The sequence below is a fragment of the Accipiter gentilis genome, chromosome 33 (genome assembly GCF_929443795.1).
Source record: "Accipiter gentilis chromosome 33, bAccGen1.1, whole genome shotgun sequence".
NCBI lineage: Eukaryota > Metazoa > Chordata > Aves > Accipitriformes > Accipitridae > Astur > Astur gentilis.
This window is the reverse complement of record NC_064912.1, coordinates 17754262-17781975: the sequence shown is the minus strand read 5'-3', so window position 1 is coordinate 17781975 and position 27714 is coordinate 17754262. Positions and strand designations below refer to the sequence as shown.

At 43.0% G+C, this 27714-nt stretch overlaps 2 protein-coding genes across 6 annotated transcripts; both read right to left on the bottom strand.

Annotated features, from left to right (window-relative positions):
* Window positions 1-462: 462 nt before the first annotated feature.
* Window positions 463-22075, bottom strand: PRPSAP2 (phosphoribosyl pyrophosphate synthetase associated protein 2). Of its 5 annotated transcripts, XM_049791003.1 has the most exons (14): window positions 20907-22075; window positions 19740-19855; window positions 17707-17757; window positions 13939-14058; window positions 13190-13340; window positions 11973-12025; window positions 11782-11848; window positions 10602-10774; window positions 9514-9629; window positions 5922-5977; window positions 3394-3542; window positions 2554-2624; window positions 1676-1822; window positions 463-1164 (listed from the first exon to the last, which is right to left on the bottom strand). In XM_049791003.1, exons 5-14 carry the CDS (start codon window positions 13306-13308, stop codon window positions 1006-1008), a joined length of 1110 nt encoding a protein of 369 aa, XP_049646960.1. In that variant the 5' UTR covers window positions 13309-13340; window positions 13939-14058; window positions 17707-17757; window positions 19740-19855; window positions 20907-22075; the 3' UTR covers window positions 463-1005. The 5 variants fall into 5 exon arrangements, with proteins under 5 accessions (XP_049646960.1, XP_049646958.1, XP_049646959.1 ...); XM_049791001.1 differs by lacking the exon at window positions 19740-19855; XM_049791002.1 differs by lacking the exons at window positions 17707-17757; window positions 19740-19855; window positions 20907-22075 and adding an exon at window positions 16530-16661.
* A 2757-nt stretch (window positions 22076-24832) lies between these two features.
* Window positions 24833-27517, bottom strand: LOC126033917 (chemerin-like receptor 1). Its single transcript, XM_049790997.1, has 2 exons — window positions 27276-27517; window positions 24833-26687 (listed from the first exon to the last, which is right to left on the bottom strand). Exon 2 carries the CDS (start codon window positions 26667-26669, stop codon window positions 25584-25586), a length of 1086 nt encoding a protein of 361 aa, XP_049646954.1. The 5' UTR covers window positions 26670-26687; window positions 27276-27517; the 3' UTR covers window positions 24833-25583.
* Between the last annotated feature and the right edge of the window lie 197 nt (window positions 27518-27714).

Genomic DNA, 27714 nt, shown 5'->3' with positions numbered 1-27714 from the left:
GAGATTTAGGTTAGATATTAGGAAAAATATTTTACTGAGAGGGTTGTCAAACATTGGAATGGGCTGCCCAGGGAAGTGGTTGAATCACCATCCCTGGAGATATTAAAAAAGCGAGTGGACAGGGTACTTCAGGACATGGTTTAGTGGGCATGGTTAATGGTTGGACTCGATGATCTTGAAGGTCTTTTCCAACCTAAATGATTCTATAAGACAGGTTGAAAAATGACAACAAGTATCAGCATTAGGGAAAAGCAGCCTCTCCTCCTCGTTTGCAGGTGTTTGGCTACAACAAGCAAAACGCACATTACTCCCCTTACTGCCAAGAAGCCTGAATCCTGTTCATATTGCAAAGTAACACGTTGGCATAAAGAATCAATTCACTTCTTGATTTCTTTCACTAACATAATACCTACAAATCATTTTTAAGTGGACACACTTTAGAAGACAAGTTACTAGTACATGAACATTTTTAGAAAGCTCACACAAAACAAGTCTTTATTCTTTGTTGCAGAAAATAAATACAGGTGCATATTTCATATGCTTTTCTATAAAAGCACTCCTACAAAATCACTTAACTGCATACAACAGTACAACCTTTTTGGCTTTTAAAATGCAAATATTATACAGTCACTTCATTTTATTATCTTTTAAAGCACTTGTAGCAAGCAGCTTTGGAAAAGGAATGCTTAATTTAGAAGCCAAATTCTTGCCTCAAGTGTTTTCTGGGGTTTTTTCCATCATGTATATAGTGCAACTAACCTAAAAGCAACTAGAACAGGTTTTTTTAAAATGTTTATTTCCCACCCACCCCCAAAAAAACCAACCCTGCAAAGGAAAAGAAAAGAAAAAAAAAAAAAGCTCTTAAAAACTGTTCTACCTTGATACTTAAACCAAGAGAAAACAAAAAGTGGCTCAATAGAAATATTAAGGTAAGCATGATGCTTCACAGCTCATTATCTGTTCGCTTCCAGTTTGGCCCAGGGTGTTTCTTTAAAATAAGAAGCATTAATCATCCAGTCCTATATTTCTGAAAAGGTATGACATTGACTCCCCATTATGGATCCTGCGAATGGCTTCTGAGAGGATCATGCTGATATCCACAGTCTTGATTTTAGGGCACTGGAGTTTTTGTATTTCATGTGGAATTGTGTTTGTAACAACCACCTATAGAAAGAAAAAAATCATCAGAAAGACTTTAACTCCATTACATTTTCCACCTCCCATATTAGAACTGCGAAAGGGAATGTCCACCCACCAGACCCTTGCTGATGAAAACAAGATTTTTCATTATTATCAGGGTCAAAATCTTAGGAAGAGCCATGCATTGCTACAGGATTGCATGTATCCATGGATACTAAAGGGACTGTCCTTCCTTCCTTTCATTCTGCCATGCAGGTCTAAAGTAAGGTACGAAAATATCCCCCGCACTGAAGGGAAAAGTCTGCTAATACTGCCAGTCCATCATCTCACTACTTCCCTAGTTTCCCACTGCTATAGTTTAAGGAGGCTTAGATGCTAATATTCTAGCACACAACTCCATGGTAAGAAACCCTGAACCCAGAAACCTCCCAACTAAATTCTTAATGCCAGTATATTTTAAGAATCAAATCAGAAGAAAATTGCTTGCTTAAAAAACCCAAAATCATTTGATCAGAAATTCAGAATCCATGCTTACTTCATCGATTGCAGATTCCTCTATCAGCCTGGGAGCGTCTGAAGATAACAGGCCATGTGTGGCCATTACAAAGATCTTGTAAGCCCCCCTTTCCTTTAGGGTCTCGGCTGCAGCAAGAAAGCTGTCAACATCATCTATGATGTCATCCTGTCAAAATAAGATCGAGTCAGTGAAGATTCACCATGTCCTCAGACAGATCAACACAGCACACTCAGATTGACATTACATCTTCTTCAAGTGTAACAGTTTACGGCCAACACAAAATGGCCATTTTTATTGATGCTGTTCTTTAGACACCTGAGCTAGATGGTGAGGGCCAAAGAACAGAAAAGCAGAGTGTCCAAAACTACTGCAACATCAAGGGGCAGAGGGATTGCTCCATGAGGGGAAGAGAGAAAAGCCCAGACAACTGACATTCATTCAAAAACCAAACTAACAGGAAATTGGCTTTTCCCATGACAAGCCCAGAGATTACATTCTGCTTCAGAGACGGCATAAGACGTCTGCTTCATAAGACGGCATCATCTCTACTTCACTGGCATTTCTAAACTCACAGAACAGAAACATGGTGATTTTCCCCTAATCTGATGTATAAGCACCACCTGAAACTCCTCACCTTCAGGCAAGCACTTGAACAGAAATTTATCTGGCCTGTCCATAGAAACAAGGTCCAAATGCTGCTTTTCAGCATGGATCTCTTCATAGTTCACATGGTCACCTTCAGTAAGTGTGCAAAATACTGCCTCATGGTATAAGTGAAGTATCAGAAGTCCACCATCAACCAAAGTTTAGTTGCTGATACAGCAGAATATCTACTTGATTTCTGCAACTTTAACATGTTTAATATAATTTATCAGAAGTGATGGCATCCTACTTACCACGATAATAGCTATTCTTCCTCCTACGTCTCCAACAACTGTGATGGGTGGTTTTTCCTTGGGAATCAGCACTAATTAATGGCAATTTTTTTTAGATGGGTAGAAAGGAGAAAGAAAGAGAAAAGCTTATACAATTTACTTCAAGTGTGGAAATGTCTGCTTTGCATGGGTCACCACTGTTATAGAGAGAAAGGCAGCAACAACTATTTCAACCATCACACCATTACTGGGGAAAAAACAGCAGGATTTTAATACATAGATGATTTTTTTAAGCTTAGCCAAAGCATTAACTACATTCATTTACACCCAAATTCTTAACCGATTCAATTAATTCTTAATTTTAGTACAGAGAATAGAGTGGCTTGCAGACACAACCAGTTCAATCACCCTAACTGAGATCCAAGGTAGGTTTAAGCAATGAAGTCTTGCTCGCGCAGCTATAGATCACATCCACATTCAGCAAGGTTACTTGTCAAGGCCCGTGACATTACACAGCTATGCACAAAACCAGTGTCAGCTCAGCTTATTAGCTCTGTGTCCCAGAAAAACTCCAACATGAAAAATAAATGGCAAAAAAGCCAGGCCTCTGCCAGCGGCTCTTCTGACTACCCGTAATGACACAGCCCTTCCCCTACACAGGGCACAGACCTCACATACAGCCTCGCACTAAAACCATGGAGAAAGAGCATCAAAAAGGAATCTTTTTTTCTCCCTACTAAGAAAGAAGTAATCTTCTTTCCCCCTAAAGAACCACTCCTCTTTGATGGTCCATCACTGCCAGCCCCATTCCCCAAACCCACAAAAAACGATGTGAACACTTTTACACACAAACTTACTTACTGGGTATCTCCAAACTGGGATGAATAGCAGCTACATTTTTGGCTGTAGGTGGTGAGTGTCGACCATCCACCATATCAGACTCAGCATCTTGAGCTTCCCCATGAATCACAGCAATTCCCAACCGTAAGCGCTCAGCAAATGACTGTGCCCTGCAGGGAAAGGGTTAAAAAAACCAGAAATACATTAAATTTAAAATTATTTACATACATACAATCCTAATCTATTTCCATTTTATTTCTAACGTTTCAGAGGAAAAATGGAATGATCTTAAAATTTTAGGAAAACACATAGAAGAAAGCCCTTGCCCCTTAGTATCTTGTTTTCACCAGGCTTGTGAGAGTCAGAATAACCTTGCAAGTACCGATACTGGCCTTGAAGCAACAGGATAAATGCTGCAAGTCACATAATTCTGATTACTCCCTTCTGTTTTGCCCAACAGTCAAAAAAAACATTTCCTTGCCTTCAGCGTTCTTGAGATCCCATGCTTTAGCAGGTCTCATCTAACCAACCAAGAATAGCCTAGATGTCTGGATTGTCTACATTTAATAGGCAATAAATATTCACATGAAAACAGAAAACAAGTGTTCACCTATTTATTTTTAGCAAGATTTGCACTAAAGATAATAATCCTGACCTTCTAACACATAATCCTACAGAAAAGAGAATCCAGATGATCATTTTGCCTGACAAACCACACCTCGAAAGTTAAACAGCCCAGATTTTTACAAGCTTACAAAAAGCTCCTTCACCATGCAGTATTTTTTCAACTAAAATTAGAAATTTATGTAAAGAAGTATAAGGTTAGCTGGGGGAGTGGGGAAAGCAGAGAGTCAGGAAAATAGGAATTTCACAGACAGTGCTTGTATCCCAGATACTGGAAGCAGCAAGTGAAAATTAGCAGATTCATCCTACATCACCTTGCATACCCAAGAGTTTGGTATCTAGCCTAAACCCATGATCTAGTATCCTTCTGGTGAAAGCGAGCCTGGCAAGTTGAGAGTGAGTCACTTTGTTGTAACATTAGCATCTAAGACCCGTGGCCTGAATCATCTCCCTTACGCTTAAGCCTTGTTTCACTATCCAAACAACTCAAAGTCCAGAGAATAATTTGCCCATCGTGATGCTCAGTTAATTAAAAACAAAGAATCTTCTGCCCTGTGGTTATCATACAGTGAGGATATTTTTTCAAGTGGTTAACTACAGATAAATTATGATTTCAAACATATTTATCTTAAGAGTTATGACTTAGAAGGCGTAATCCTATCAACAAAATCATAGTAATTACTCTAAAATGCAACATTAAACTGAATAAAGTTCAAAGTAACAGTAAAAGGAGTTATTCATTTTCCAGTGAGCTCAGAAACCACAGAAACATTCTCAACTTCATCCAGTGAAGGTTCTCTTTCACAGTATGCATTCATCTGAAAAGTGTTTTCCTTGATTAGGCTGACACATTCAATCACCCTTTTCCAAATACACTGTACCTCCCCAAATACTGCTCTTAAATGCTCACATGTACATATGAAGAAGCTAAACAATACAGCTCCGGGGTCCTCTCCTACACAGATCGGTTACCTGTGCAACTTATCTGTCTGATCAGTTAAAGGTATGTGTAGACTACTTGCTGGCATGCACAATTACTTGACGAGCATGAAAACAAATGCCTGCCTACACCCAAGAGGGAATACTGACACCAAGTAAAAGAAACAAAGACAAGCAAATGTAAAATAACTGGCCAAAACTGAAGAAATCACATAAAAATTACTCCTAGAAAACAAAGATGATGAAAGATGAAAGTTGTTCCCCTCACTACACTTCTACAAACTAAAGTATTTCTGATTTGCTGTATAAAATAACAAAAACCTTTCCTCCAAAGAGTATCATGACTCCTTGGCATGAAAGGCTAGAAAACTTTTCAACAAACTATTGGCTTGTCACCACAGCAAATACAGTATCTCTTAAACCATTGTCCAACTCTTACACCACCTGCTGAGAGCAGTGTAATTCCAAAGAGTTTAGGAACAGTCAACCAAAAATCTTCATGGGTTAAGAACAGTTGTTCAGCCAACAAGGACTTCACAATCAAAATCATCTCAAATATCAAATCGTGTTTCACCATACTAGATAGTAAGTCATCTGTGTTTAGGATCTGATCAACCATGTTCTAAGTTATGACCATGTTAAGCAATTACTCTGGATTAATAGCGTTATACTTCCAGCAATTTTAATTAATTTACAGCAGGAAATTTATAATGAAAATGCACACAAATATAATACAATTAAATACCTTCTTTATCCTAAGCACTGTACTGACCTACCTCATCCTTTTGTTTGTTTGGTTTTTACTCTCCTTAGATTTATTATGATTATAGCAATGATGTAAAAACTACACATCTGACAAAGTAGAATTGGGAGATATTTGAAGGCTGCATCTTCTAATTATTGGATATCTGTCCTTCACTTGATCCTAAGAACAAAATCACAATAGAGATTTCCTGCTCTAACACAAGAGAGCAGATCTTACCCACCTCTTTGCAGATGCAGGTGATTTGGCCACAATTACAGCATTCCTGTAGTCTGGTATCTGTAGTAAATAACAGATAGCAATGTCTACTTCATATCTTCAGACAAATTTTAACTCAGTAAGAATCAGAGAACTTGATTTTGCCAGAAGAATTTTAAGCATCGAACATTTTACCTAACATAAGAAAGCAACCTCAAGAATCCATGGTACATGATCAAAGTTCACAGCTCAGTAAAAACAGGTATTTAGAAAATTCAGATATTAACTTAAAACTGTACCTTTCATAAACACCATGTTACATTACAGATTACACAAAAGTAACTGCTTTAGAAGAACACCAGGGCTACATGGACAAGTGTTAAAAAGAAACAGGAAACCATGAAAATTGAAGTTTCCTGTTCAACTTAATTTGTCTTGTGCATGCACACAGCAGCCTTTAATCACTTGAAAACATAGCATTTTATCTAATTCCTATTGTTTTTCAGTGTACACCAAAAAAAGTAACACCTCTCTGTCTCTCCATCACATCATACTGACTCTTTATATGGATGATCAAAAGGGATAAACATTCCGCATTCACTGCACTGATCCTGGAGTCACAGTCTAATATTGCTGCAAACTGTCTTCTACGCAGATCAGCACTAGAGGATGCAAATGCCAACAGCAGCAAAGTGTATGTCCAAGAAGTCTGGGCTTCATTTCAAGGTCTGATGGGTACTTCAGTCAGTCTTCACAAGCACAGTCTACTCCAAAGTTTGCTGCCACTGCCCTGCCCCACTCTCATACTGGCCTTTCACTCCCGACTCCTCCTCTTCATTTAGCCAGCATTTTAGTCCACATCTCTCCAAAGTTTCTTATCCTTGTCTCCATTTTCCCTACAAACAGCAACTCCACATTAGACTTGTCTTTCCCTGTCCAGAACTTCTTAAGCATTCCACCATTCGCACTCCCAGCCCTCCTTTCCGACAGCAATCTATACTCCCTCTAATATCTGATCTTACCCCCTTCCTTGCAAACTCAGCATTTTCCTTCACTGTGCTGCCCTGGGACGATCTGTCTGCCACAGAGAGCAGCATACAGAGAACCTGTCCTTCCATCAGTTGCTGTAACAATAGTCCACAGCCACTCTCAGCTGCAACAGCTAGCAAAGTCGTACAGAGCAGATTCAATCCTCGAATCCCAGTGTTCAGGGACAGAAGACACTTTACTAAATACATGTAAATTGCTCTGTTACAGTTGTAATTTCACAAATTCGGAGGGGATGATACTCTGACATCCAGTTCATTGCCTTGCTGCCAGATGTCAAATACCAGTTCCAGAGCATGGAAATACTGGGGTTTTTTTCCAAACACAAGGAAGGTAAGTTCTTCTATAATCTTATCCTCAAACATACAAACCACACTGGCTGAATATTTCCAAAAGCACTCTAGCTGGGAAAGGCATGGGAAAGAAAAAATTAAGTTCTGAATTTGGGCATGGGCCTAACCAACTGAAAACAAGAGCTTTCCTGAGGACTTGTCAGGCAACATTAATAATCCACAATGCTACTAACTCCACCTATAATACTGGGAATTCAGCATGTTCTGTCCTTTATAAACACTTAGTTATACAACAGGCTACACAGATTAACATGATGGAAAGTATGGACAAGGCAGGGCCTGCCACTTGACATAATAAAGGCTTTGATCTTGTTCAGACATCACTGCCTCATTTTTCCCCTGCCAAATTATCAAATTTGTTCTCAGCTCTTTAAAAATGAAGTCAGAAAGCCAGAAATGTTATCCAAAACATAGTAAGTCATCAACAACTCCTCGTAACAAAGAGCTACGTCACTCTAACATGCACGCATAGGAAAGAGAAGACACTGAGTATTGAACATTTGCTAAGCATACAAAGGAAAATCACCAAATTATTTCTATACCACATTAATTTCACTGATTGGACTGTCTTCATCCCAGAACACCAAGTAATTCTCTCCACACCTATGCATAAATTCCCAACAGGGAACAACTACAAGCCCTCATCCTCTTAACTTTCAGTTAAATGCTTTTTAAGTGACCTCCGTTCTTATCAAGATTGGCTCTATTTCATGCTACTCCATACACGCCATCACAACTCCCATTTGAAACATTTTTCATGCTTTGGCATTCACAATGCAGGATATCTGGCAAGCTGCTGCCACCATGAACTTGAGATGAATACTAAATTCTTCCTGAGCAGCGCTGGATGAAACTTTTAAGAAAAGATACTATAAATGACCTGGCTGGTGAAGGTACTTGCCAATATAGATCCCATGTGATCAGACATATTCAGTCAACTCCAGTTTTAGCAAGTCATCTTATGGACAAGCAGAGGAATGAAGAAATGAAAAACTGAAATTATCTTTTAAAACCTCTCTACACATACTTCAGCAGATCTCAACAAACATTTGTTAGACTGCACAGCAGTGCCAGACTCAAAGCTGCAACAATTCTCTGTAAACCGTCAAGAGTTCATGTACCAAAATGTGCTTCAAGACTAAACCAGGAACATGATGTTATCAACCATAATCCATACATTCAAGCAACATATAAAGGCATAACTTGTCTTGTGCCTGCATATTTGGTTTTCCACTTTTTTTTTAACTTAGGAAGTGCTTACAATGTGCAATGCTTCTTCCCTGGTATACAAGATGAAGGACCGTGGCAAAGCCAGAGCCTGGAATTTTGTTCTAACATCCTCTTTGACTCTAGTACCAAATCAACTGATCACGACAGATTCAAATGGTAACTGATTCCCCAAACAGATTTTAACACTGTCATAACAAAATCATGTCAGTTTGGGTTTTCTTTTGTTGTTGTTTGTTTTTTTTTAAATTGAGGCATTCATATCTCTATAAAAAGAAATAGCTTGGATTTAAAAGTAAGAGTGAGCTAAACCTTTTCTCTCACCAGGAAGAAAGCATTTGCTTTATTCCAAATTATAATTAGTCAGAGGCATACTATGCATCTTATACCTACAATTATCTTTTGTACAATTTGTACGTATGAATCTACCAGGAGCACTTCTCAAAGCACTTATAAGATGGAGAAATGGACGCAAAGAACATCAGAAGTTAAGCCCCTCAAGTCAAGGCATGCTGAACAAACAGCAGGTGAAGATTTCCACACAAGAAGTCATCTGTTCTTACTTTCAGAGTAGAATCAATAGGCTCTCTCACTTAACCTCCAAAGTGTTTTCATAACGCGATATAAATTACACCTACACAAGCAGTCCATCCTATAAATGTCAAGGAAACTAGAAATAGGAAAGGAAGAGTGGATATCAAGCACAAAAAGATCCTCTTTTTTTTAAATACTAGTTAGTGGAATATATCTAAGACAGAACAGTATCTCTGCATGGATAAAAAACCACCAGCTCTTCATGAAAGCAAAACTTAAGCCTGTGGGGAAGAAAAGAACCAACTGCCTCAACACCGTTCCTTGCCCCAGCATGACCTTTCCCCCTTTAAAATTCTGTTTGAAGATTTAGTCTTTTCAGAGGAATTTGCTTCAGAAGCCTTGAGACACGACAAAAAATAATTTAAAAAAGCAATGGTAATGGCAGGCATTCCTCACCTCTTCTTGGATGTACTGTAGTAAAAATGGAGACGCTCTCAAGTTATCAACTGGAATATTGAAGAAGCCCTGTATTTCCTTCTGATGTAAATCCATGGTAATAAGATGAGTTAGTCCTTTTAAAAAATAAATAAATAAATAAAAAGACATACAGAGAAGCACATCAAGAAAAGTATGAGAGAACAACAGACACACTCTTTATTTCTCTAGTAAGTTTCACTGAAGTTTGTCCAGAAAACAATCTCTAAGCTGCATTAGAACAAGAATACTATACTCAGTGAAAGTACATAGCATATTAACTATGTCCCTCTTAAGTACACCAGCATTATCATGTTTTGAGATTTCCACAGTGTCCTTTTAAAAGAACCTCAGAACACTCTACATAATTGACTCAGTAGTGCCACACTGAGGCAGGTAAGATTTTTCTCAACAGATGACAAAATGGAAGCACTAATAAGACAAATTGTCCTATGCCCCATAGCAAGACCCCAGCACAGCTAATGTTAGAGTACTGAACTCCTGAAAAATGGGCCCAAATTCTAATCATCAAAACATTTATCTCAAAATAAGAAACCAGATCACACTGTGTTCATTGTAACTGCCCATTTTTCCCAGGGACAGGAGCAAAACAAAAGGAGCAGAAAAGGCTCTTATTTAAGGCTGTGAAAATGAATAATCTCATTATCCCACATCATCTCAAATGTAAAGGACAGACACAAAGTGTATTCATCCAACAGGTAAAAAACAGGCTAGAAATGACAAAGCACAACTGTTCAAGAGTGTTAGAAAGGCAAAGAACAGTATTATGAGAGATATATCATGGCCCAAAGCAGCAGAGTCCAGCAGACTCATTTTGCCAGCTCAATAGGACACAATGTAAAATGGCTGTTACAGGCTTGGGTTTTTTATGAACTCATCATTTGGAAACATTTCTAACTACATTCTCCCTCCTACATGGGTTTTAAATTCACCAAAAAAAAAGGCAGTTATTTTTAAAGAGTCCCAACTTGTGCACAGACCTCTAAACCTGAAACCTGACAGCAGAAGCCCCCATTGCCCTGATTATTTCATACAACCTGAATTCTTACCAGCTTTGCACATCATTGAAGCCAGTAGTTTAGAGACAATGGAGCCCCTTTTCCTCATCTTGCACTGTTTGCTGTACGGGAAGTAAGGAATCACTCCAATAATGCTTTTGGCACAGGAGGTTTTACAAGCATACACCATGATCAGGAGTTCCATGATCGTAGTATTCACATCCCTGGAACGAGAAGCATCTAGTTCTGTATCTCATGCATAAAAATCCCATATTCAACACAATATTTATACCCACTCCAGGGATTTCACTCCAATGCAGTAGAAAGTATGGTGACTGAGCAATCTTCACTAAGAATCCAGCTGTGCACCTCAGAACGGCAAGTGCCCTGGACCCAACATTTTGATTCTTCACTAGAATTACACTTCATTTTTTTATTCACTTGGCTATTTTGGGCAATTCAGAAGTTTTTGTTATACCATTTTCAGGCTTTTAGTAATACAGCATGTTGCTGTACCAAAGCAGTCCATAATTTATCTCCAACATCTCCTATTCTGCACAAACCAAAATATATGTATATTTTTTGATATAGATAAGCTTTTTTTTAAAAAGAAGTTTCAGGCTTTACGACATATTCCTCTATGCTAAATATTTAACAATTACCATCTATTTTCTCCCCTAAATGAAAACATTGAGAGGCTATCTTTTTAGATGAGAAATGGTCATCAACTAAGAGACCTACTATTTCTGTTGTCATTAAAAAAAAAGGTCTCAGCGTTTGTAAAGTTCTTTTCACATTAAAAAAAAAAGAAGTTGTTTTCTGAATCACGGGACACATTGCCTAGGAAATGTTCCTCCTACATTTAGAACTTTGTAATGGTGCTGCAGACAGGGTAGCTGAAAAGGGAAGAATTTAAAGATAATGACATAAGCAAAAGAACGCACTTAGCAAAAGAATGCAGAGACCCAGGGAAAAGTTTCATTGACATATTCACTGAAAATTAAAATAACAAGAGGTTAGCTTATACTGAAGTCTTCTTTATGCACATATCAAGAAAACCCCCAAACAGTAACAACAAAAAAAAAACCACAAAGAGAAGCCTCTATCTAGTTAATCTAAGCTTATTATAGTGTATCATACACATAAAATGCAAAAAAAAATTAAAACAGAAGCATTCCTATGGACAATTCATGTCAAAACGCTAGCACAGTGTCTTTAAACAGTTACTCACTTTGAAACTGTTTGGATGATAAATACATCCTTTCCTCTCACAGACTCCTGAATCTGCACTCTTGTTTCTGCCAAGAAGAGAAATATGTAATATTTGCAATAGCAAAACTCAGCAGAGTCTACGAAAAGGGTAGCCAATATATGCACATCATAGTTAGGTTAAGTTTCCAGTTTTGCCAGTTAAATGCTCACCTCTGTTTGGCTCTTGATAAACCTGAACCTTCCCCATCTCAACGCCTAAGCGCCTGCAGGAGCAGAAAAAAGAGAAGGAGTCGTCAATATGGGGAAAAGAAGGGCAAAACAAATGCAAAACCATACAATGCAATAGTTACTGAAAAGGCTATATTTCACAGGAGAAAACCAAGAAAAGAAAATCCCAAACCATAAAACCAGTAATTATAGTGGAAATCTCTTAAGGAAGCATCTACAATTTCCAGAAGCTGCACTGCAGGCTAAGCTAAACTAATTTTCAAGTCAAGCTCAGACAAACAAGCAGTGGAAAGAAAATAATGCTTGATTACTAAATCACGTAACAATTTCTCATTTTTCATATATATTTCTATATACATTCTATTTATGTTGCCATATATATATATGTATATACACACAGCAACATACATATACACAATGCTTAAAAGATGACTTTAAAATCATTCTCTATGGAAAAAATGTCAATGTAGAGTAAATAGGAAATACTAGTGAGCACTACTCGATGAATAATGGAAGACTAATGTCTGCTATATTTAATCTACTTCAGTATTACCAGACCCTCATCACTAGAAAAAGGAGACAACCAAGTATGCTACGTGCTTATGGCCGAGTCCTTGCCATGCATAACTTGAGTTCCTTTGCACTCTCCTTTCTCCTCCTATCTGTACCTAACTTTGGGTACGTAAGCCTCAGGAAGAAATCCATCATGTGCAATACTCCTGGTAATGTTGTGTATCCCAGTACCATTATAGTAGCATGGTAAAAATTTACTTAAGTCATAAAAGTTCTGCTGAAGCCATTTGTGCATTTAAAGCTAAAGAAACGTTGCCATCTAAAATATACAGCGAGTGGGACAGATGCAGCTTTGCTGTCTAAGAAAACTCCACTACAAGGAGAGTAAGAAAATTATAGAAACTTCTGCTATGATTATTTAACACTATCCAAACATTAATTTTCCCGTGTGTTCTCTGTAATCTACTGCAGCCAATCACAACCTGCCACTGAAAAATTTAAACACAAGTTATTTTGTTATTGATCTGTTGAAATACACTGTGTAATACAGTGCACTAGATGTTCTTGCAAACCGTGGCAGTTTTCCAACATAACTTTCCCTAAACAGAGAAATCAGTCTTTACTAAAATAAGTCCCATCATAATAACACCAAGATCCTAAGCTGCCCTGAAGGAAATTTTACTTACTCAGCAATCCTCTTCGACAGTTCCATGCATGATGAATTGGAATTAGCTGAAAACAGCACCAGTCCACCCTTGGTTATATTCATGATGGCCCCAATTTCAGTTGATGGCACACAAAACATCAAACCTAAGTTGTTTTTCCACTTCTAAAAGACTGCAAGAGATCAAAGGTCTGTTAAGGCCACAACATTAAAAACAAAAAAGAAACAAATTTTTTCTGTTTAGAAAGTGAGAGTTTCCCATAAGCCTGTATTTTCTAGCATTCTTAGTTTGTTATCACCACTTCAACAGTACCAGGAATATACCCTTACAGAATGTTGTGACCCACAAGCCATAACATTTACTGACCTAGCTCAGCATACCTAACTAGAAGGCACAAAGAAGGGGAGTTCAGTCTGCCTTGCCTTCCTTCTCCTGCCCCCAAGCTTTACGTACCCTCCAGCAGAATGCTTCCTTGGAGGCCTCCAAAGATACTCCCAGACAACTTCCTAACTTCAACAGGTTTTTTCTTGGGTTGTTTTTTTTCTTTTTTTAAATGTTTTCCTCAGGCTATCATCTAGTAACACAGATTTCTCTTTTCTATCAGCTTGTCGTGAGCAACGTTTATTGATTTTTTCAAGATCACAAAGCCAGTGGGAGGTAGAACTGAGCTAAGCAGAGCTCTTGGGTTCTGGCTCTGCTAAATTAGCTAGAAGAGTCTATTTCCATAGGTGCATATCTTTCCATCACTTGGCAAAAAATCATAAACTTACAAATAAGGATGAAAGGTAAGGAAGAGCTCAATAAAGCTGGTAGCTGTAAATAATGACCTCTTGCACAATGCATCCAATTGGTGAAGCAGTTGTTACCATTCTTTGATACTAATATTTCTCCTGTGAAAACAGGAGAAAAATATCAAGAGGAAATCAATACAATTTTTTTTTTCCAAACAAAGGCACAAACCACTAATCCCAAAGAGGATTTGATGGGATTCCATCTCGACACTTTTTATTCTTCTTTGTAACATGACATTTTCATGACTTCTTCTACTATAACATTTTGTTCAAATAAAAGAAAATAAATCACACTGACCAGCAGCCACTGATAGACCAAAGCAGCATTCAACTCAAAAAGTCCTAGGCTACTGTACTTCACTTCTGCTGTATAAATAGTCCAATCCTTCATCATCCATTTCAGCATTATGTAGGGGACTAAAAATATCAAATACAAGTGGCATAATTCAAAACAAAACAAAAGTAAATAGAAGTTAGGATAAATTAATAACTTCTTTCCTGGCAAACATCTCCCTGCTGAGAAACATAATTATCTAAGAGCCACACATAAGCTGTTCCAAAAAGCTGATGGTGTATCAACTATTAAGTACTCCAAAACAGCACCTAGAGGAAAAAGAACAGTTTTCATCTTACAGGAACAGCTGGCTAACTCTATAAAGAAACTCATTCAGCCCACCTTTACAACTAGACATACTCCTGCTCAGTTTGACCTCATCACAGAAACTGTACCTGATTTATTCTCAGTTAAAAGCCAAAGTCAAGTCAGGAACTTCCTAACAACAAATTTTTTCATGAAGCATCTATGCTACGCCCAATTGCTGTGAATGAAAACCTGCCTGTCATCAAACCTTTCAAACTGTGCAGAAAGAGAGCACAAACAGCGACAACTTCAGCAACAGAATTTGAACACCTAGATGTTCTGACTCCACTAGAACCTGGTGCTCCCCCATATACCAGCAAAGCAAGACCCCACCCCTTTCAGCCTTTGCTTTCAGACGAGAAGGTAAAAAAAAAAAAAATCATCATAGAAGGCAGTATGGTTACAGACATGCAGTCTCAAGCTCAACTATATCCCTATAACCCTCCCCAACTAAGTACCCAACAATTTAAGGGGAAACCTATTTCTTAGCTAGTGTTTCTTCCTTTGTTCTGCTGTACACTTAATCTCTGTAACTCCCAGCTGTCAACTAAGGGCCATCATCCATCAAATATTCATAATGGTGTTAAAGATACATCTTAAATCCAACAAAGTGAGCATGTACTAGAAATGCTTTTAGGTCTCAAACATCACCTGAAAGCACCCTGCTTGTGTGATTAGATGGGAACAACATAGAGACAACTTTCAATGCTACTAAATACATTCACATGGTTTTTTGAAGACACAGTTTTTTCCAATTGTGTTACCTTCTTTGATCCATGGATTAGGGAAATGAGGAGTTAAGAGATCTGCTGAAAGACAAGAGTTGTTGGTTCCCAATTATTGTTCAGGGTGCATTTTACACCACAGTGAAATATTGACATATTCACAAGCAACACTGAACATATCTCTTCACATAACAACAGGTCAAGGACTTTCTTGGGGATGTACTTCAACAGCAACAAGTGGCCTACAGTGTGCATGTGGGGGGGAGGAAGTTGCATTTGTAGAGTAATATTGATGTATCGACCTTGAAACAGGTGTTGGGATGACAGAAAGCTCACAAAACTTTATTAGGTGTGTAAAGACGTGACTGCACAAGGATACATGGGACTATAACTCTCTGGCTTGAGGTGGACAAATCTTCCAAGCCTGCATTAAATTTGGGAGAACACACGCACCACAGAGTAGGCTGCAGCCCACAAACTCCTACCCTTTCTTTTGGGCTGCACACAATTACACAGAGACGCCATGATGAACACAACAATTACTGGACTGGGTACACATGACACCCTACTCCGACTGGCTTTACACCTCCAAGAACTGAGCATGTCCACACAGAAAGCAAGAGAGGCAGGAATAACTGTATGGAATAACCGTGGTGGTAAAGAATTGATCCTCACAGGCTGCAGGGCAACTGAACCCTCTCACCCATCTCCCCATGGGGAATTTCCCCAGCCCAGAAGAGCCCTCCACACTAACCTATCCCCCTGGGCTAGACAGCAGAGGGTAGACCCTTCCACCCCACACCTCCCTACAAGTCCTTCAGCTGCTCCAGGTGGGTTACACACGCCCTGGGAGGGGAAGCCCGCCCAGGCACCCCAGGGTACCTGAGGATCCCTTCCCTCCTCCCAGGGGAGAGGCCTGGGCACGCCGCCGCCCCCAGCGTGGGAGCGAGCACACCGCTCCCCTTCACCTGTGGAGCTGGCGGACAGCGAGGAGCTCCCGGCAGCCCAGGAAAGGGGCCGCCCAGGAGAGCCCCCCCCCCTCCCACAGGGCCCCTGAGGGGAGGGCGACGAAGCCCCTTCCTCAGGCGGCGGAACCCCGTGTGGGGAAGGGGAGAGAGCGCTGGGGAAGGGGGGATGTCCTGCCCTCACACAGCCGGCTGAAGTGGGCTGAGCGGGCGGGCGTGCCCCTTTCCTGAAGGCCTTACCTGCCGGCTCCGGCCCCCCGGCCCCGGGAGAAGGCAGCCCGGCCGGAGGGGAGGGGGAGAGGCAGAGGCAGCGGCGGAGCTCAGCCCCTCCGGTTGTCCGCTTGCAAGATGGCGGCGCCGCGCGAGGGAGGGAGGCGGGGGGGGGGGGGGTAGGGCGCGCGAGGGGCGGGCACGAGGCGACGCCCTCCCCGCCCCCCCCCCGGAGCCTTCCCGCCACGGCCGCGCGGCTGAGGGGAGTCGCCGCCGGCGCCATCTTACCCCCTCAGCCTCGCGATGAGGAATGGGATGCTGTAGGGAGCCCAGTACCAAGGCCGGATTTCAGCTCTCCCTCCCCCCCCCAATAAAGAAAGAGTACGATGGGTGGGTAACATTCCCCCCCAGGGTGGTGAGAGCCCCGATGAAAAGTCCATACAACATAAAACAGCAGATCTCCGCAAGGTGCCGGGTTTCAGAGCTCCCATGCCTGCATCCCTGTCAGAGGGATGGCCGACCGCCATGCTGCTCTGGGTACCACCACCACAGCTGTGGGTCCTTGCCATCGCCGCTGGGCACTGTGGTACTGGCTGGCCTTTGCTATCAGACCCAGCGGTGTTTCTAGAGGAGGAATGTTTTCTGGAAAATAGATTTAAGAAACAAATCAGTGGTCTCTCAGTTCCCTTATACTGTCTAGAGCATACACAATTTGTCCAGAGTCTCTAACAGTGTGCTCCTTGCAACATACGTAGGTTAAACTGGGTGAAGATGCATTTGATATCAGCAACAAGACGCTGATTTTAGTCACCCTGTTTAAAAGCCCAGCTTTATTGCTAGACAGCACCCATGACAGAAGTTCTGTCCATTCACTGCTTTGACTAAGTTACAGTCAGCCTGCAGAGACACAGGAGGATAAAGCTCTTGCCAGGGCTTCCCTCTCTAAATAAAAAAAAAAAAAAGCACCATGTTTTCCCACTAGCTGGGTAGCTAAAAGCTGTTTTAAATTACTCTTTTCAGTATGCCCAAGATGAATAGCATTTTATGGATCAGAATTTTACTATTTAGTGTAAAGGTACAAATCAGATCCTTTCTGCTGCAGCTTTTCCTCACAAAAGGCAATTAAACTTAATTATTCCTGGACTGCAGGATGCATTAGAGCAAGGCCTTGAGCACCCCAGCAAATAACCGCTGGTACTGGCCTTACCATGAAAGAGGAAGAAAAGCCACAGCTGCCAGGACTGCTCACCAAATGTGCCTGTAAAAGGACAACATGTAGATTTATATTTTCAAACTGCAGTTTCTGCCATTACAAGATGCATTTTCCATTTTAAATATTCACGGGCCAGTGTTTCCCTGTATTTCACAACATTTGCTTATTGCTTCACACATTCCAAGGCTTCATCAATTGTCTGCTTTTTTGCTTTTTCAACAGACTCGGAGCTAGGGAAGGAGAGCAATTTAACCTGGAGCCACCGAGCAGCTGCCAGATGTAGAGCACTCCACTTGCAGCACTCGCACAAAGCGAAGGCATCTGTTTGAAATATGTGAGCAGAGAGGCCATAAGCCTCTTTGAACCCTTAGAGATGCAGCAGTGATCCTCTGCCTTTCCTAGAATCTCTTCTTAAGAATTACACTTAAGTGTAAGACAATAGACCTCTCCTAACATCTTGCCACCCCCACTGTTCTCAGTCTGTATTTTTCTGCCTACAGGCTGGTGCTTCCACAGTTGATTCAGGGTCGTTGACCCTGGTAGGGTCTTTTTTTGTTTTGTTTTGGAGCTTTTAGGACAAAGGGGAAGGGGGTTTTGAGCATTTTGTTAGCCTTTTCACAGAGCAGCAGAGATTTCTCTCTTAGCATCACTCTTCATCACAGGACTTCACCACATGCTGGCATGGCAGAGCAGTTTAAGGCAGGACAGCTAGAAACAACACATGGTGAAGCACTGACCCATAATGCAATTAGCAGCCTTCCCCAGAAGCATTTTTCAATACCCTAGGGCACCCAGAATTTGCTGACTATTTGATTTATGCTGCCCCAAATTCCTGACATTGCTTAAGCAAACCACAGGACCAGGAACTAAAATATTCTGTCTTCTGATCCTTTTTATAAGGCTGCTGCCTTTGTTTTCTCAGAGCAAATCAATTTCTTTCCCACCTCTGTTTTTCTTGTCAAAGGAATGTGAATTTAAATCTCAGCTCCCAAGGGAGAGGGATTTGTTAATTTTACAATATGTTATCCCAATGCTAGGACTTTAACAAATAGTTGCTCCAAGATGAGCACCTGGATTTTATTTCATTTATAATGATTCAATTAGCAGTCATCTAAGGAATTCTGAAAATCTCCTGGGTGTGAATATACTGGCTCACAGAGATTTGTTCTTCTTAATCCAGATGGAACTCTGGCAAGCAGAGATGTGCAAAAAAACCCCACACCTAGTCCAGCCAGGGTGAAGGGCACTGCTCATCCAGTGCTTGGCTGGACAACAGCCTGCATCCATCACCTGAGAGAAGACAAATGCTACTGTCATCCAATCTCCTGAGCTCCATCCATCACTGCTCAGCCAGGTTGGCTTTTTTGTTTTGTTTTAGGGTTTTTGTTTGTTTGTTTTTTAAAAAAAGGTAGATGTTAAAACTCACCTACCAAACCACCTGAAAATTATCAGACATGGTAAACCAAAGAAACCTTTTGATTTGATTCTAATGGAGCCCTGTGAATAGGTTTGGTCTCCCCTAACAAGAGAGAGAGAGATCCTACAAGGCATCCTGAAAACATCCTTTACCCTACTCAGCCCCTCTGAGCCTGCTGGGAGGTTCTGTAGCACACAAGCACTTCCACACTCAAGGCCACCACCTCCCTCCTCCCCTGCCTTCAGCTTTACTGCCTTGGGAGAGACTGTGTCTGATTTCCAGAAGATGCTGGCTTGGATATTACCCAGCTAGGGAGGCAGAACTCAAAGCAGCTATAAATGTATTTCTGAATCAAGGGAGGGAGGAGTAATTTTATAATTTCTTGGGAGTGATATGGAAAATAGCATTCCCCACATCTGGGAACCCAAAGTGCCTTAAAAAAGGCCCCAGAACAGAAAATACATCGATGTGAAAGGCTAGGTGGGTAGATAGCACTCTCTTATTGTTTTATCAAATATTAGTGCCTGGCTATCTGCAGGAAATAGGCACCGACTTATTGTATTACAGTCCTGTTCCTCCTGAGTCACAAAGCTTTGACTGAAAGACTCACCAAGTTCAGTTTGTTTTCCTGTTTCTAACAGTGCTCTCAGTTCCGTGTCAGTCTGCAATGACTAACAGATCTGCTGCATCAGCTTCAGCACAGGCACAGGGTTATCTCCAACCAGCCTTCAAACAAAGAGGCGAGAGGCTTGTTGGAATACCCAGCGTTTAACAGGTCACTGCACAGACAAATGTCTCAAGCTGGATGAGAGGGTGAGGGTTGGAACAAACACTGCCCTGAAACAAGAACCGGCAGTAGCGCCTTTTGCTTTGTTCGCAGATTCTCTTTGCTTTGCGGTGTTTGTGTGCAGTTCTGACCTGCAAAGTCTGCATAACATCCAGTTAACATCTATCACCTTCTGTTTACAGATGTGGTTTGCCCTTTGATTTGCCTTTAGACAAAAGCAGTTGAACTGGACAGTGAAATCATGTCATTTTAGGGACCATGAACAGCTACAAAGTTAGTGCCAAACACTAGTTAGTGCCCTGTTCCTCTCTGTCGTACCTACTGGGTCCTAGTGTGACTTGCCATTTACGGAACTAAGCTACAGCTCCTCTACAGAGAGTGCACGTGCATCGTGCCCTGTACAGGCATTTAGTGAACATATAGGAAGGGCTTGAGTTAGTCACTGGTCACTACAGAGCAAGCTTGCAAATTAAAGCAGAATTCAGTACAGGAGAAAAGATCCTGTGCCTTGCATACGCAGCTGCACAGAGATATGCTGGGGGGGTATAAAGAAAGATTTGGTACCAACCCTGCCCCGTATAGCTAAGCACAAGCTGGGAAAAGTGCAAGGAAGGAGCAAAGTGCAACCAGCAAAGAGCACCCTGTTCCCTTCCCAGTTTGGTGCTGGGCCTGACCCTGGATCGGCAATAGCAGGTTAACTCCCATGCTGGGTGGGACCCTCACCCAGCTGCTACACCAAGAAAGGCTGAGGAGACCTGGGTAGTAAAGCTTGGCCTGCACCACTTACTAACACTATGACCAGTTTCTCTCCTTCACAGAGAAGCTTTTACCAATACCAGTCCTGTAACTTGCCATATTGTTTCCTGCCTGACTTCAGCAAGCTCTGGAAGAGGTTCTGCTGTCAGACCTCCGTGCATGTCTTTTGCTTTACCTTATCTAACAAATTGATTCCCCAAGCTTAAGAGTGGGACGCTTAAAAATTTTACTCACCAGGAAAGTTTCACCAGAGGAAAGGCATAGGGACTTCTAGGTTTCACAGAGGCTTTTATTACCTCCTTAAGTTCTCCTTAATGAGAACTTCCTCACCTGCTGCAGTCTCCCTCTCATTCATTTGCACCCACCATCATGCTGATGGTACTTTCAAGGCTGTCTTAGCTCCCACCCCTTCCTCCCTCTTTCCTCTTAACTATTCTGAGCCCAGTTTCTATTTCCATGCTCTCATCCAGGTCCCAAGGAGAAAATACCTTCTCCTCTTGAGCTACTGCTTGCCACATCCTCCTTGGCTGGTTTCCTCCCTTATATGTCTGCATCTTCTCCCAGCTCCAGAGTCACCTGCTGTACTCCTCCAAAGCAAGGCAGCGAGAGCTCTTGTTGAGATCCCTGACTTACGTGCTTGCTAAAACAGTGTACAACTGCCAGGCATAGCAATCATCCACAGCTGTTGAGGATCTACTCTGTGCTGCAATGCACCCCAGGCTTTAACTCCTTGAGATTCTTGATGCATCCTCATCGAATATCCTGTCTTCATTACAGAATCAGCTGTGTCACAAGACCCAGTTACACCATGGTTGTCCCTCAGCATGCGTAAACCACCACAGTTATTTTCTCTTGCACTAAAGATATAAGAACATCTTACCATCCTGCTAGACCCTAGTCTGACCAAAACTGTAACACTGATGCAGTACCACTTAGGCCTGTGATTGAATCAAGATAGGACACAAGCAGGCTGTAATTTGGATTCTGTCAGTTCTCTTTTCAGCATACAGAGGTCTGTCATCCCTCACCCAATAAGGCCTGATGACATAATTCTTCCCATCTACACCAGCTAGTGAAGTATCACCGTCCCTTGCTACCTTCCTTGGAGGGCAGCTCTGGACCACAGCTTCCGCCAGTGCAGTTTCTGCACTCAGAAGGCACAGCCTGTGACAAATCCTCTAGCCAAAAATCACCTGCCAAGTCTTTCTGAGCTCTTCACCAAGATGTTTTGGTGATTCTGTATTTACCTTGCCCAACACCAAATTATTAGTGACCTCATCAGACTGCTCACCCTGGTCTGCTAATTCATACCAAACTCTCTGACTATCAAAATTTGCTTATTCTCTCAGCTAAGGCTCCCCCATGCACAGCCTGAACCCCGCATGCCCCAATGGCTCACTCTGCCCGTCCCAGCCCACTGTTTGTATGAGTGGGGCTGTTGGATCGGCCCCTCCGTGGGACCAATGAAAGCCTCACACCAGCAGGGCAGCGGGTTCAGCATCTTTCTCAATGACTGCAAATACTGGGGGGTTCAGGCTGTTCCACCCATCCGATCGCATCTGAAAGAGCCTTGAGAGCAAAGCTGCGTCAGAGGGGGGCACAGCTGCCAAAAGAGTCATTCAACTTCTTTGGATTGTTTACACGTCTTTGGAAAGAAATTTCCCCCTTTTTTTTTTTCATTCAAGCTTTTCTAGATAAGCACATGACAAACAAGTATCAGAGAGAATGAACAGTCTGATTTCCAGTTAGGAATGAGGGACTATCACAATTATCACTGCGATGATGAGATAGTCTGAACATGAGGGAACTCGATACAATGGGAGATTTATCTTGGAACCAGTCCCTTGACAGCCTGACCCCATACTGGTGTCAGCATGGTTTCTTATTGCACAAAGGCTAGAGATCAAACCTGGGATGACAGACCCATCTCTATCTCAAGTGCATCCTGTAACACAGCAATGGCCATTACCATCGATCAAACATTCGCTTCTCTCTTATTTCTCCCAGCAATATTTTGGCAAGTGTTCTCAGGAATGGCTGTCTGAAAGCTTTCTCAGTCCGTTCCCCATCATGCAGGGAGATGTTCAGCTTTGTAAAGACACACTATTTTGCTTAAGCATAATAATGTGCCACTTAAGAGTGGAGGTAACTTCTGGGAGGGATATTGCAAGAGGGAGAGAGAGCAGCTTGGTCTCAGCTCTGGGTTCGGACGGGGTTAGCCAGTGAAACAGAGCTGCTGTGTGAGAGGAATGCTAGGCTAGGCTGGGATGCCAGGAAGGAGATGGTGCTCTGTAGGTTAGTTACCTACCGGTATTCCAGTGGTAATTCCTTAGATCACCCAGACAGTCTGCTTCATTTAAATCATGTTGTCCCATGGGAACCCTGTACCCACCTTGAATGTCCAAATGACCCAGAAAATTGCTTTCTTTCCTACCACAAACCAGGTAAATACTTCAAGTCTGGAGCTTCAAGGGTGCGGGGATGAGGAGAGAGGCATGACAGGAATCTGAGGCCTTGGTCCAACACTCTCAGAGACTCTTGTCACAGGGAATTACATGGGCTCTGCAAACAGATAAGGAAAACCAGAAACAGCAAATGCTGGTCTGCACAACCTTGACACTGCAATCGATGCTGTAGTTTATCACCAGGAGCAAGTAAATAGCCCCCGAGTTGCATGCTGCATAGCAAACATTACAGTTTTATCTGGATGACAGGCAGCAATTTGTGGCAAAGGGTAAATCTCTGTTCACTCATGCTTGACATATGGATGGTCCTGTTACATTCCCTGTTCTCAGCAGGTTTATGCATGATTTTAAGGTTAAGTACATGCATGCCTGTAGGATCACAACCTTCATATATTGTTGCCTGGCCCAGCAGACCCATAATTAATCCCTAACATGTTCAAGTGACAGCTCTCACTTGGTAACGTCATCCATGCAGAATAGTGAGGTACACGTAAATTCGTTAGTTCAGGCTGGGAGTCAGAGACTTTCCAGCCATCAGAGCAGTGACGCTCCAAGGCAGGCTTCTGGCAGGATGAAGGGGACAAATGGTAGCTTGGGCCATTTTACAGGCAGATTGGGCAGGCCAGGAGAGGGAGGTGTGATACAGTCACCTAATCGTTCAGCTGCCTAGGATGGGCTGGGAATGACAGCACCTCAACGTTACCGTTCCCTTTTACGTGACCAACATTTTCTACTATGAAGATTAAAGCAGTTTAGAGGCTGATCAAGCCTAGGAAGAAAATGCCCACCATCTTCATCCTGAGCAGTTTGCAAATGTGAAACTGGAGTAGACCCAGCTCAGCCACACTTGGTCTTATTTCTTCTCCAAACCACTGGTTCTCAAATGTGCCAAAAGGTCTGAAACCCAACGATAAGCCAGAGCTGCAGGCTGGCATTCAGATCCACATGGACAGAGTGCCCCAGGCAAGTCCTCACACCCAAGTTGAGTCCTGTCTGCTTCAGTCGTGAGAGTTGCTGCTAATGCCAGTGGTTTCCGAATTCTGAGTATTTAATCTTTTTATCTAGTTGTTCTGTTACCAAAGAAGAGCATGCTCGGTCAGGTTGCATCAACAAGTGTTTTATCACACAGGCAACACAACAGGCTGGGTATGTTTTACATAAGTTTAATGGGGTTTAATATTCATTCACCAACAGTATAAAATGTCAGATCTTCACTGTTTAAGGGCCAGAAACATGTCAAATGCACACACACACAGACAAGCATTGCTCAGCAATAGTTATGCTGTACATCAAACCTGAGGAACTGGAGCACAACCAATAATTTGTCCTGCCACACATCTGGGGAGAGAAAAGATGAGTGTCTTACTAGCTATTCCAGACCCTAGAAAAATACTTATAGCCATTTCATTTAACCCTTTTTCTTTAAAAGCTGCATGTGTAGGAGTGCCTCTGGATGGATCCCAATGCACGTTCAAGCTGCTTTTTTTTTTTTTAAATTATTTTGTCCTTAAGCTTTAGCAGCGCATGCACCAGACTGGAATGATACATGGGAAAGGATTTTTGTATTTTGTTAACTAATTTAATTACAAGGGACTTATGGAATAGCTCTCCCCTCCCTCTTCTTCTCCTCTGGACAGCCAAAATGCTGACACAGCCGTACACCTCAGCACAGCCATACACCTCCAGCGCAGCCGTACACCTCCGGCACAGCTGTACTCTGCCAGTGCAGCTGCACCTGATTTTGCTCTGTGGTGGAACCCCAGCAAAGCTGAGCTGCCAGGAAAGTCTGGTAAGGGCAGGGAAGAAAATCTCCCCTTGGGTCGCCACGTGTAAATGCACTGCAGGCAGGTGAACCCAACAGAGATGCAAACAGGATTTGTCCCCACATGCCTCCCCGGACGCGTACAAGGTGACCCTGGGCTGGGCGGCGTGGAGAGCACCTGAGAGCTCCCTCCTTGAGAGCTCCAGGAGGAAAGGAAAGTAAAGGGAGCTCTGCCAGCAGAGTCACAAAACCAGCGAATTTTATAAAGGGTCCCCTGTTAAAAACTGGAAGCTGTAAGAGATCAGCAGTGATGAGGCAACCAAGCCTGACAACTGGCAGCCACTACCCAGGCTGTGATTGCCCCCTCAGCGTGGCCAGCCAGGGAGATATTTTGCCGGGTATGATGAACCAGAGGGGGATGGAAGAGATAGAGGGACACAAGGCAGCCAAGGAAGTGACTCAAGGAGCAAAATGTACTTTGACTTTCCCACCCTGTTGCAGCCCCAGATGGTTGTTTAATTTCTGTAATATATTAAGTCATATTAGGTTTGAGATACCTCCAAAACGTGAAATCACACTTCGTTAGCATGCACAGCCCTTCGCAGCCCCCAGTCCTATGACTATAGCTCTGAAATGAAGGGAAATCACAGAGAAAAGAACTGCCCCCTCCACACCAGTGCCTGCTCAGACCCTCGGGACCTCCGCTTCCGAAGCAGACCTGGACTTCCGCCGGCTGGTCAGACTGCCCAGGACTGACTCCTCGCTGAAGGCCCCTTCGAAGGTTGACAGGATGGACTGGCGAAACTTCTCCTTGAAATCCGGCCCCACAAATACGTACAGGATGGGGTTGATGCAGCTGTTGAAGAAAGCAAGGCTGGAAACCAAGGGGATCCCTATGTAAAGGGCCATTTTCATCTCGTGACTGGAAGAGTTTTTGGATATTTCCAGCAAGGAGAAGACATGATAGGGGAAATAACAGAGAAAAAACGAGACTGTGACAGCAATGATAATTCTGTATGGCTTCGCAGAGTTGGCTAACTGCCGCCTTTTCAGCTTGACAGCAACGATGCTGTAGCAGATGAGAATCACTGTGAAAGGGATGAGGAACCCACATAAGAATCGCGTTACGATCATCGCTTTATGCCGCATCCTCCACAGCTTCCGCGTTGCCTCGGACGTGTAGTCATCGGAAAGTGCAAAATTATTATAGCAGCTGGTGATGTTCCTGGAACTGACCACTGTGTCCCGAAAGACGAGGTACGGGGAGCTAAGAAGGAGAGCCAGGATCCACGTCCCCAGTGCAATCCTGGCTGCCAGCTCCGGACTCCTGCGGTTGTGAGACCAGACAGGAAAGGCCACAGAAATGCAGCGGTCCATGCTGATGACCGTCAGGAGGAAGACGCTGGCGAACATGTTGAGGAACGCGATGGTACTGTTCAGCTTGCACAGGAGCTTCCCAAACGGCCAGTGAAAGCCCAGGGCAGTGTAGGCGATGCTGAGGGGCAGGAAAAAGGTGAAGATGAAGTCAGCAATGGCCAGGTTGAGGAACCAGACAGAGTTCACCGTCTTCTTCATCTTGAAGCCTGCAATCCAGATGACGAGGCCGTTCCCTGTCACCCCCAGCAAACAGGCGATGCTGTACACCACCATGGAGAGGATGTGCATGCTCTTCTGCAGGCCGGAGTAGTAGTCATGGGCAGTGGCGTTCTCAGACTGCACTGTAGGGGAACTGGCAGAGAAGGGTGAAGGGGAAGAAGAGATGCTCTCCATCACCGGCAAGCCGGAGTCCTGAAATTGTAACAGCACACAGTGCTATTATCTGCAGCTCCTACGGCTCAGGGGAGGAGAACATCTTTGCTAGTGACTGTACACAAAATGTATATGCAAAGCCAGATTATATAACTTAATATATAATTAATATAAAGTCCTTCTCGATAGCATCTGCATCTGCACATCACAGAAACTACCGCAACCAGAGAAACTGACCCAGGTTTTGCTGCTGGCGTTGGCGCTGCTGGAATACCACCTCCATAAACAGCCTACAACAGCAACCGAACACGGGCCAGCGACAGAACCGTGGAAACCCAAATCCCTCAGCTGTGATGGGTCCTCTTTGGATGACCAATGACAAATTAAGATAGCAAAAACCATCTAGACTGATAAAGATTAGGTTAAAATACTGTTCCTTCAACAAATACCTTCCAGGGCGGTGCACTCCAGTAGGCAGAACAGTACCCGAGGTGTATTCTGGTGTAACCGTCAGCCCTTCACCCACAAACCTTCCTCCTGGCGAGCCCACCGTTCTCCTCACCCTTTGGCACCCTGCCTCGGCCCACCACCTCGCTGGGTCCAGGTCCGGGTCCTGGCAGGACTCACCGTGGCACCGCACTCCTTGGCCACCCTGCCCACGGCAGCTGGTCTTACCTCCTGGCTGACTCCCCTTCTCTCTGCTTCTCTCTGGAGTGACTCACGGTGCCTCGTCCCGTTTTGCCATGGCTTGGGATCACGAGGAATTTAGTCGGATCGCTTATTCCCTAATCTTGTTCCTCAATTTGTGGTACGTTGATTTAACTCCTGAAGCCCTGGTGGCCACAGGCTCCCTCGGGCCGTTTGGCCAACCCCATCGGCAAAGCACCAGGAAAACACAGCCCCTCTCCTGCCTGTGACACTCACACCCCCCATCCCAGGCACTGTCCTTCCTCCCGAGTGCCCACACATCCCACCAGGCACCAGGGCTGCCCTGCGACCGTGAAGGGGGGAAGAGGGGGACCCACGGAGCAGGCTTTGCACCCCACAGCAGCACCATACCTGTGCT

Bases quoted from the DNA above. Each gene is read 5' to 3' on its own strand.
- PRPSAP2 (XM_049791003.1), bottom strand. From the start codon at position 13,308: ATGTTTTGTGTGCCATCAACTGAAATTGGGGCCATCATGAATATAACC. The intron at 11,849-11,972 runs GTGAGCATTTAA...TCTTCTTGGCAG, and splicing joins TTATCAAGAGCCAAACAGAG to AAACAAGAGTGCAGATTCAG. The intron at 9,630-10,601 runs GTAAGAATTCAG...ATTTTTTAAAAG, and splicing joins TTCAATGATGTGCAAAGCTG to GACTAACTCATCTTATTACC.
- LOC126033917 (XM_049790997.1), bottom strand. From the start codon at position 26,669: ATGGAGAGCATCTCTTCTTCCCCTTCACCCTTCTCTGCCAGTTCCCCT.